This window comes from Neoarius graeffei, chromosome 1 (assembly GCF_027579695.1).
Source record: "Neoarius graeffei isolate fNeoGra1 chromosome 1, fNeoGra1.pri, whole genome shotgun sequence".
Classification (NCBI taxonomy): domain Eukaryota; kingdom Metazoa; phylum Chordata; class Actinopteri; order Siluriformes; family Ariidae; genus Neoarius; species Neoarius graeffei.
Window position 1 is genome coordinate 42,101,295 of NC_083569.1, and position 11,671 is coordinate 42,112,965.

An 11,671-nucleotide genomic window follows, 5' to 3' on the forward strand; every position below is an offset into this window, starting at 1 on the left:
CTAGCTGCTTTATCCTGTTCTACAGGGTCGCAGAAAATGTCCAAAATAATTTCCGCTTAGAATGTAAACAAACCAGCGAAATGACAGTAGCAATTTGTGAAAAAATGCTACAATAATAATTCTTGAAAAATAAACAAAAAGATACGTTCTTACCATCAAATACTTTTATTCCATATTTTATTTTTTGGGGTTTTGTTTGCGTGTAGAGTTTTTATTACATCCTCGGTTGGCTCAGCAACACGCTCTGCCATTTTGCTTTTCTCTACTCACAGTATATGAGCTGTGATAGCCTAGTCATAGAGTAGCCAATCAGAGCATACGATTGCTCATATCCAGTGAATGTGGATGGAATATTTTATATCTGTGTGTGTGTGTATTACACACACATTAGTGCAAAACATTATACCTGGTGGAGGAAGGAATAGTACACAGAAGTAAATCCTGACATATTTAATATAAGGCCTATATCTGAGGTGTATTCTCTTTCCACAAAATGAAAATGTCGATTCCATGAGTAGATTGGCATTGAAGAGCAACTGAAAATACTCCATTTAGTATCACAAAAGTTATGGTGATTGCAACACAGAGAATTATTATTATTATTATTTATTATTTTTTTGCTTATGGTTTTTGCATCACTTACCTTGCTGTTTTGTGGTCTGAACATTTTGCAGGGTTGTCTGAAGATTGCTGATCCCCCTGGAGTGTTTCTGTAGTGTGGAGTTCATTTGAGCCAAGTTTCTCTCCAGACCCTCTTTCATAGCCTGAACTTGATTTCTCTCATCATTTACCTTCCCACACAACTCTTCTAGTGTAGTGATCCTGCTGCCTACTGCAGAGACGCCTTCAGCAATACCTGCTGCCCTCTCCTTACAAAGGGTCAACTCTGCAGTCACCTGGGATCTCAGATTATCTAGTCTGTTGCTGAGCTCCTCCACCTGACTGTGGCTTGGTTTGCTTGCCTCATGGGACAGAGGTGGTACTGTTGATGGTATATGAATCTGTTCTATCTGCGCTTTTCGGCAACAACTAGAGTTCAGGGTCTGAAGATCTTGGCTAAACTTGCTCATGACATCTCCTAACCCTGTCACAGCTCCAGTCAGACCGCTCACATTATCCATTAGAGGCTTCAGCTTGTCATGAACATCCTGCGTGCTAAGACGGTTCAGCTGATTCTCAAGCTGCAGACGATCAACTACGTTCCCTAATTCTACAAGCTTCACAGCATTGTTTTCAGCATTGGTGCTCAGGACATCCAGTTGATTTCTACAGTGCCTCATGTCCTTTGTAATACTCTCCAGACTGCCTAGGTGCTGAGAATCAGTGGATGGGCTTGACTTGCATTCAGTGGCACATATGCGCTCAATAGCATTCAATTTGTCTTCCAGTCCCTGAATTGCATAATTGTTTGCATTAACCTGAATTTGCAGAGCATCAACAGACTCGCTGAACATCCCTGGGAAGGAGGCGTTACTCATCTCAATCAGCATGGTTGTAAACTGGTCCTCCATAGAATTCAGTCTGTTATCCAAGAGCTCCCTCATCTTTGCTATCTGTTTGTCTAGAGCCTTGGTTAACTTGTCATCCACATAGAAGCAGTAGGTTTCTGCATTCTTCTCGGTCACATTCATCCTGGCTTCAAGCTCATCCATGCGAGGGCCAAATACATCTTCCAGCTGTAGCATGGACAGATGTCCCAGTTCGTTGTCCATACGGGCATTTAAGACATTATGAGCATCCACCAGACGCTGAAGAGTATTTCGTAGATCACGGTCATCCTCTTGAAATGGAGCTGTTTGCCTGTGAGTGCGCACCAGCCCATCAGACATAGCCATATCCAGACGTAGTTCACGTATCTCCTTCCTGAGCTCAGCCTCTTGGCTGTCCAGTAGATTTGTCAGGTTGTCATAACTTCTCTTCCATCCTTCTTTATAGGTCTTCTGAAAAGATAATATCCTATCATCACATGCACTCTTCAGTTTTGCTATCTCATCCTTCATGTCCACAACCAGCTCCTTCTTTAATTTCTCAAACTTCGTATCGATGTAGGACTGAAGGATATCGATGTCCGAGGAGGCACCAGCAGTAACTGTTGGTCCCTGAGAAGCATCCATTAGCATTCTGATCTGGCCACTGTGTTCAGTCACAGCTTCCCGCAGCTCCTCAATTGCCTCATCCTTGCTTTTCAGAGCATCTGTCACATCATTAAGCCTGGCCAGCACTTTTTCCATGCCCCTCTCCTCCAGTCCCCTTGTGGCCTGGTGTCCATCCAGATGCACCAAGCTTTCCTCTGTGCCTCCTGTTTTTGCGCTGTCTTGCACATGCATGTTGCTGAGGAGAGTAATGAGCATTTTGCTGGTGTCCTCTTGTAAATCAGTACGTAGGTTTGCACTCATGCTAGTCATAGCTGCCTGGAGGTCCAACACAGTCTGAGAGAGACGCTGCACTTCTTCCTCCAGTTGACGAGTTTTCTCAACCTCATAGCTGTTGTACTGCACTGTCTCCAGTCTCTCTGGCCCTATCACAGGAGAAAAGATAACAAATGGATCCTTCTAAAAGGAACATACTGTATGTATGTACTGTATAATAAACTGTATATCAGATATTGGATAATAGATACACTTGCTGTTCAAATGTGGCAAGGATTATTAAACATAATTATTAATTATCAATTTTGTAACCAAGAAAGAAAACAGAAGTTCTTGACTATCTTACTTCGTGAATTTTGCGTGTATCCAGTATAGGACTGAGGATGTGGCTTTGGTTGAGGTTTAAGTAATGTCTGTCGATTTAGGGAGCCTTTTAGTTCTTTGCAGTCTGGACCTTGATACCCTGGACAGCACCTCCACTCCAGTTCAGTAATGGTCTTATAGGAAATCCTGTAACTGGGTTGAAAATGCGTCTGATACCTGGAAAACAAAATTTAATGCACACAAATTGAAACCTACCTAAATACGTAAGGAATAACCCATGACCGTACTGTTATACAAAAATAAATAAATAAATAAAATTAAAAAAGCATACCGGGGGTTTGCCAACAATCACAATGTTTATTAATGAACATGTTGCACATTTGAGTGGTTTAAAGTTAGATTGAAAGTCATTGTTGTTGGCTACCATCGCTAGTGATGATTGCTTCATTAGGATGCGCAGAAACCTAGATGGGCTGTGAGGCCCGCAACAGAGCGACAGAGTCTCCCGTAGCGGCGGCCTGAATGGCCCAGGCCAAGCCGCCATGGGATTTCTGGTCTTGTGAGCTCTTGCATACTATTCTCCTCTCCTAACAAAGCGCCTTGCACAGTAAGGTAAGTCAAACGATGTCGTGCCCCCATTGTGTTGTCTCTCTGGACCTCCAGACCTGATGCCGAGTGGTCCACTAAAGTGGCACAGACCTGACGGGTATGGAAGTTGCCCCACAGTGACAACTGACTTGCCGAGTGATGCCATCCATTGGCCATTTGAGTGGCTCTTTCACATGCCATCTGGTGATGTGCCATTGACCCTGTTGCCACATTGCACCAAAAAGCGCCCTGCTGCCAGAACCTTATTGGTGATGTACTATTTAACCCATAACTGGAACCCAGGCAGGTTACCACTCTGGGTCAGAGCGGACCTGGGAGCAATGGTGATTAAGGGGTAACGCCACTTTCCCAAATACTCAAGTCCTCCCGGATCTGAGACTCTCCACCAGTTGCAGTTTAAAGCCATACCCAGGACTAAAAGAATGGAACAATCTAGAGACAAGTGACTTCCTGTGCTCACCTATGTTATATGAATTGATGTATAAGTCTTGTTAACAGCCTATTTAAAGTGTGTTTGGTTGTCAACTTCTCCTGGCTGAAAAGCAGGAGAAAGCAGTCATGTACCTCACTGCACAGGCGTAGTTCCTGGCATAAATATATGAAACCGGAGCACTCTTCCAGGCATTCAGAATGTAATTAATTAATGCAATTTGCAATTAAGCTAATTTTCTACAATGGAACCACGTGAACCATGTTAAAGTAAAAAACAAGCCAATGGCCCTTCAACGAGTCTAAAAACAAAGTATTTCCCTAAAACCAATTGACTGAACGCTTTCAGAAAAAAAAAAAGATGATTTCCTCCAGCTCTGTAAAAAAGATTCTTTGCTTTCTACCTCTGAGAGACAACTGTTATAGATTCTGTGGAGAGAACTCTACAACTCCCTTTCCAAAAAGTTCCAAGTAGACCCTGCTTAGGCTGCTAGAACCATTAACAATCCTTTGATATGTGTTTAGTAATTATTTGAAACCTGATGTTACTTTTGGAAATCTGCATAAATGCAGTTGGTTCTCCACATACACAATTAACTGGAGAGTAACACAAAACACCAGCGACACAGTAGATGCCTATCAGCAATAACAAAAAGAGGCGGAATGACATCATTTCCTGTGAAGAGGATGGGATTGGGTCAGTTTTCACATCTGTGAGTGCAATTATGGATGAAAATAATGCACATTTCCACAAAAATCTCCTCGATAACAAGCCATGTTCTCTTCCTGGTAGCTTTTCGTGGCAACACATTTTTAAGAAACTGGGGAAGAAACCTCATTATGAAATCTGATTTGGAACGCTCAGACCTGCATGAACCTTTGTGGTATTGCTCCTCCTTTGTAAGGGAAAACAAACTAATGCATCTTTACAATTCTTCCAAAACATGCCCTGTCAATCAAAATAACACGATACATTTTAGTGTTTCTGTTTAAATGAACTCACTTTAAATACCCTAAAATATGAAAATCTAACCAAGCAATACAGTGGTGCTTCAAAGTTTGTGAACCCTTTAGAATTTTCTATATTTCTGCATAAATATGACCTAAAACGTCATCAGATTTTCACACAAGTCTTAAAAGTAGATAAAGAGAACCCAGTAAAACAAATTAAACCAAATATAATATTTTTGTCATATATTTATTGAGGAAAATGATCCATTATTACATATCTGTGAGTGGCAAAAGTATGTGAACCTCTAGGATAAGCAGTTAATTTGAAGGTGAAATGAGAGTCAGGTGTTTTCAATCAATGGGATGACAATCAGGTGTGAGTGGGCACCCTGTTTTATTTAAAGAACAGGGATCTATCAAAGTCTGATCTTCACAACACATGTTTGTGGAAGTGTATCATGGCACAAACAAAGGAGATTTCTGAGAACCTAAGAAAAAGCGTTGTTGATGCTCATCAGGCTGGAAAAGGTTACAAAACCATCTCTAAAGAGTTTGGACTCCACCAATCCACAGTCAGACAGATTGTGTACAAATGGAGGAAATTCAAGACCATTGTTTCTCTCCCCAGGAGTGGTCGACCAACAAAGATCACTCCAAGAGCAAGGCGTGTAATAGTCGGCAAGGTCACACAGGACCCCAGGGTAACTTCTAAGCAACTGAAGGCCTCTCTCACATTGGCTAATGTTAATGTTCATGAGTCCACCATCAGGAGAACTCTGAACAACAATGGTGTGCGTGGCAGGGTTGCAAGGAGAAAGCCACTGCTCTCCAAAAAGAACATTGCTGCTCGTCTGCAGTTTGCTAAATATCATGTGGACAAGCCAGAAGACTATTGGAAAAATGTTTTGTGGATGGATGAGACCAAAATAGAACTTTTTGGTTTAAATGAGAAGCGTTACGTTTGGAGAAAGGAAAACACTGCATTCCAGCATAAGAACCTTATCCCATCTGTGAAACATGGTGGTGGTAGTATCATGGTTTGGGCCTGTTTTGCTGCATCTGGGCCAGGACTGCTTGCCATCATTAATGGAACAATGAATTCTGAAATATACCAGTGAATTCTAAAGGAAAATGTCAGGACATCTGTCCATGAACTGAGGCTATATCCACACGACAACGGCAACGAGATTTTATTTTAAAAAATATTGCGTCCACATGGGCAACGGATCAGTAAAATATCAGGTACATATGGCAACGCAACGCTTGCTGAAAACGATGCAATTCATATGCCACACCTCTACGTGCGCTGTAAGACGGTCCCATCGGAGACACCAGAACAATAGAAGAAGTAGGACGCATGCGCATAAACCCCTTCCTCTACCCGGCGTGAAGCACTCACAGGAACAAACACACAACAACAAGAAGATGGCTGCGACTACGCAAGGAAATCGTGCCTTCTGTGTCTACAAATTAGTTTTATTAGTGTGCATAGTTTTATATAACTTAATTTTCTTATTGTGTGTGAACATTTTGAAAAGCAGTCTTATCCAATAAAAAAAAGAAATTCAAAAAATGGTTCAGTTACTTGTTTATTTAAAAGAAAAGCTGTATGCAAAAGTGAATGCAATGCAGTGGTTCATACAAAACAGCGAGAGTGCTGCTTGTTCTAGTCATGTGGTTGTGATGTCATCGTAAACAAATCCGTTCTACTCATCCAGACGACTTCGCAACGGCGCCATTGCCAGATTTTTCCACTCTGGAACCCGTTCTCAAAAAATATCGTTTTGGGGCACCCAAAACGCCAGTGCCGTGTGGATGCCAGGCTGAAACGATAAACAATTTTATCAGATTCACCTGAATTCGTTGCCGTGTGGACAGCCTCTCAGCAGGTCACAAGCCTAAACTGCCAGCAAGTGCCACTTACAAGCACATCATTCACTAGACATACCACAGTGGCAATGGATCACACTGAAGAAAATTTTGGGGTATAAATTTTCTACTTTTCAGAAAGAAATGCTGCTTTCATGCCAATTGCTTTTCATTCTTGTCTCAATATAGATGATGGCTATACACACTGAAAATGAGATGCCATGACTTACAAGGTTATATGCTTCTTAGCCCCATTCAAAATGATTCAATAGCTTGAATACTGATGTACACCTACAGATGGGACCTGTTAGCTTGTTCAGTTTGGAAGATTGTGCAGTCGTGCAAGAAAAGCAATCAGCGATTCAATGCTTAAACAGAGAGAAGGCGGCATTGTACTTGTTGATTAAGAGAAAGAGAAAAAAAGTGTTCCCAGGGCAACGCAGAGGAAACAATGAATTCTGAATTATACCAGCGAATTCTAAAGGAAAATGTCAGGACACCTGTCCATGAACTGAATCTCAAGAGAAGGTGGGCCATGCAGCAAGACAACGACCCTAAGCACACAAGTCGTTCTACCAAAGAATGGTTAAAGAAGAATAAAGTTAATGTTTTGGAATGGCCAAGTCAAAGTCCTGACCTTAATCCAATGGAAATGTTGTGGAAGGACCTGAAGTGAGCAGTTCATGTGAGGAAACCCACCAACATCCCAGAGTTGAAGCTGTTCTGTATGGAGGAATGGGCTAAAATTCCTCCAAGCCGGTGTGCAGGACTGATCAACAGTTACCGCAAACGTTTAGTTGCAGTTATTGCTGCACAAGGAGCTCACACCAGATACTGAAAGCAAAGGGTCACATACTTTTGCCACTCACAGATATTTAATATTAGATCATTTTCCTCAATAAATAGATGATCGAGTATAATATTTTTGTCTCATTTGTTTAACTGGGTTCTCTTTATCTATTTTTAGGACTTGTGTGAAAATCTGATGATGTTTTAGGTCATATTTATGCAGAAATATAGAAAATTCTAAAGGGTTCACAAACTTTCAAGCACCACTGTACAGTAGCTTGATAATGCAGTACAAGAATAAAGGTAACAGTTCTATAATTTGAATAGTACACAGAGTTTCTTCAAGCACATTGGTGTGTAAAATAACTCAGATGGACAAATTATTATTTCCTTCTGCAGTTCTGGCAGGTACTAGGAATTCTCTTAGAAACAGAGATAAACACAGCAACTGATGTAACTAGGGTGCGTCACAAATACTAATATATTAGGTATGTTAGCCGTATCAGTTATTGCATCAGAGCAAGCAGGTTATGTCTGCACAACACTGAAAACATATCTGCCATTTCATTCTGTAAAAAATGCAGCTGCCTCACGGGCCTTTAAATTATGAGTCTTGTGAATTGTAAAAGCAATGTCTTTAGGCTGAGATGATACGAATGTTAGTGTGAACTAACCAAGAACACCTAAAATGTGATTGGTTTAAGAGATTAACCTTGCAGACAGTGACAATAATTCAGATTTAGGGCCGACACAGGTGTGTAATTTTCCTTTCCATAATAAAGCAGAAGCAGCCCAGGGAAGCCATAATCAGCTAATGCTTGATTTGGGTGAAATGAGTGCTGTTCAGTGCTCTTAAGACTGGATATTGGTATTCCTTCTCTGATGTCTTCGAGCTGTTTTCAAGTTGAGGACATTGGTGCAATTAAAGCTGCAACGAATGTCTAATTAGCCTACACTCCACCACCATCCTTGAAAACACACACACACACACACACACTATTACTAAACCGTGCTCTAAATAACCATAAAATAAATGCTACAGGTGGCACGGTGGTGTAGTGGTTAGCGCTGTCGCCTCACAGCAAGAAGGTTCTAGGTTCGATCCCAGCGGCTGGCGAGGGCCTTTCTGTGTGGAGTTTGCATGTTCTCCCTGTGTCTGCGTGGGTTTCCTCTGGGTGCTCCGGTTTCCCCCACAGTCCAAAGACATGCAGGTTAGATGGCTCTAAATTGACTGTGAGTGTGAATGGTTGTCTGTGTCTATGTATCAGCCCTGCGATGACCTGACGACTTGTCCAGGGTGTACCCCACCTCTGGCCCATAGTCAGCTGGGATAGGCTCCAGCTTGCCTGTGACCCTGTAGCAGACGTGCAGCTTGTGAACAGGCAAGGCAGGGGCCCGAGGGCTTATTTATTTTGTTTTTTATTGTTTTTATTGTTCTTTACCATTGTATTCCCTGGTGAAAAATAAATGTGCTAAGTGTGCTAAAATTTAGCATACTTTTGTGTACTTGAAGCCACACTAATCAATCATCAATATACTTCAAGTGTGTTTATGATTAGTTAACTTGAGGCATGCTATTTTGGAACAACTAATTTTGTACTAAATATATTTTAATTGTAATTAAATTGTAGAAAAGTGCAACTTGAAGTGTATCTAGTGTACTTTTATGTGCTAAAGTGGAACAACTTAAATTATATTTTGTATACTTTAAGTATATGACTTTATATGTAGGGTGGCACGGTGGTGTAGTGGTTAGCGCTGTCGCCTCACAGCAAGAAGGTCCGGGTTCGAGCCCCGTGGCCGGCAAGGGCCTTTCTGTGTGGAGTTTGCATGTTCTCCCCGTGTCCGCGTGGGTTTCCTCCGGGTGCTCCGGTTTCCCCCACAATCCAAAGACATGCAGGTTAGGTTAACTGGTGACTCTAAATTGACCGTAGGTGTGAATGTGAATGGTTGTCTGTGTCTATGTGTCAGCCCTGTGATGACCTGGCGACTTGTCCAGGGTGTACCCCGCCTTTCGCCCATAGTCAGCTGGGATAGGCCCCAGCTTGCCTGCGACCCTGTAGAACAGGATAAAGCGGCTAGAGATAATGAGATGAGATGAGACTTTATATGTACTAATATATGCTTACAGTAATTAGTACTTTGTTTGTGTTATAAGTGCCTTAAAAATTAGTACACTTTAGAAATTACACATAACTTTCACTTAAAGTATATTTTAGTATAATACATTTCTATAAAGTGTAATATAGTATAATTATTTTAAAGTGTGTTAAAAGTGTTAGCGTGAAAGCGTGATGTTGGTATCCTTTTTATATATTTACAAAAAGTACAATTTGTGTAAGTACATTTTCAATATTTCTCATCTCATTATCTGTAGCCGCTTTATCCTGTTCTACAGGGTCGCAGGCAAGCTGGAGCCTATCCCAGCTGACTACGGGCGAAAGGCGCGGTACACCCTGGACAAGTCGCCAGGTCATCACAGGGCTGACACATAGACACAGACAACCATTCACACTCACATTCACACCTACGGTCAATTTAGAGTCACCAGTTAACCTAACCTGCATGCCTTTGGACTGTGGGGGAAACCGGAGCACCCGGAGGAAACCCACGCGGACACGGGGAGAACATGCAAACTCCACACAGAAAGGCCCTCGCCGGCCACGGGGCTCGAACCCGGACCTTCCTGCTGTGAGGCGACAGCGCTAACCACTACACCACCGTGCTGCTGCCTACATTTTCAATATACTATTGAAAATATGAATATACTTTAAATACAATAAAGTACTTTTTTTTTCGCCAGGGTTTTCACATTTGGAATTTAAAAAACTTTGGTTTCATACATTTTTCGTTGGTGTCAGATTATTTATAACATATTGGTGATGACCACTGGTCAGAAGGGCCCCCTGGAAATTTTTGCTTGGGGCCACAACAGACTCTAGAATCGCCTCTGCCCTGTAGGACAGGATAAGCGGCTACAGATAATGGATGGATGGATGGATGGATGGATGGATAAATGCTACAGACATGGATGTCCAGCTGCCTTTTTGGTTGGCCATTCAGCTAAGCCACACCCTCTCCCTATAGTATAAGCGTCATTCATAGCTGTGCGTAAGGATCAGGCCATGCCCCGCCCCATGCTCCGCCCATATGCCCGCCCCTTGCGGCGGTGGTACTCACATCACTGCTGGCTCACAGTCGGGTTGGTGTGGAGGGCAGGGCGCAGCTTCAGCTTGAACCACTGCAGGAATGTCCGCGCGCACTGCGCAGCTCACGTTCTTTTGCACGATAAATGCACACCAGTTTCTGCCAAACCGAAAAACAATGGCGATTTAATTCATCCAACAGAGCATACTGTTCTGTATGAAATTCATCCAGTCTGAATAGTAATCTGAAATCAGAGAACCCAAAGCGAGCAAACTTATGCAATGATTGTAGCCAATTAAAGTGTGACGTCATAGCGTGCAAACACATCTGGCACATCTGGTCTCATACCAATGAATGTAACCAAGACTGTAAGGTTTTATTGCTTTTTTTTTGTTACTTTGAGAAAAAATATGAAAAAGGGAGACTTTTCTGGCAAAAAATAATTTTGTAATGATTAACTGTTTTACCAAGGCACTTTATCATTCTGTATCCACATGCCAGCATTGGAGTTTTGGAGTTTTATATATATATATATATATATATATATATATATATATATATATATAAGTCCAACATGAACATTTTCTCATATAAATGATTAAAATATCAGCACACACAACCTCAGATCTCTTGAAATCTACAAGTTAAGCAAACTGGTAAGGAAGAAACAAGCCATTTATCCTTTTCAAAGCATCATGTGAATGATAAATCCCGTGCAATTTTCACTTTCACCCCTCCAGTATCTGGAAGTTGATACTCACTTGTTTCTGAGCCTGTGCGCGTTGTACTGGAGACTCAAAGACATGCTTCCCAAAAGCAGCCCAGCCAACCACAAACTACTCAGAGGAGACTTAATAACACTCATTGTAAGTCCTGACAATTAAAAGAGTGACTAGGGTCTGGCTGAATCTAGCCTTCCCAAAGCCTACAGACAGAAAGAAGGAGAGTCCAAGCAACTTCACAAGTTTGAGAGGAAAAGTTCTTCTTAACTCTACAGGGGTCCGAAAACAAGGTTGCCAGATTGAACCGAGAGTCGCTTGCGTTTAAAATTCATTCTCAAGACTATTTATTGGACACCACCAAATTGCTAGCTGCTACATTATCAAAAATAATGTTAGACCACGTCAAAAACTAAAGAACCCCAAACATAATTAACAGACTACATCTCATACTCCAACAACCCT

At 41.8% G+C, this 11,671-nt stretch overlaps 1 protein-coding gene across 1 annotated transcript in view; it reads right to left on the minus strand.

The window, feature by feature from the left end:
- emilin2a (elastin microfibril interfacer 2a) overlaps window positions 1-11,464 on the minus strand; it is a 31,112-nt gene extending 19,648 nt beyond the window's left edge. The window contains exons 1-4 of the mRNA XM_060932120.1: window positions 11,249-11,464; window positions 10,521-10,646; window positions 2,716-2,909; window positions 644-2,518 (exon numbers count right to left, since the gene is read on the minus strand). Of these exons, the coding sequence (XP_060788103.1) occupies window positions 644-2,518; window positions 2,716-2,909; window positions 10,521-10,646; window positions 11,249-11,352 (2,299 nt within the window). The 5' untranslated portion in view covers window positions 11,353-11,464. The remainder of the gene's footprint in view (window positions 1-643; window positions 2,519-2,715; window positions 2,910-10,520; window positions 10,647-11,248) is intronic.
- Between the last annotated feature and the right edge of the window lie 207 nt (window positions 11,465-11,671).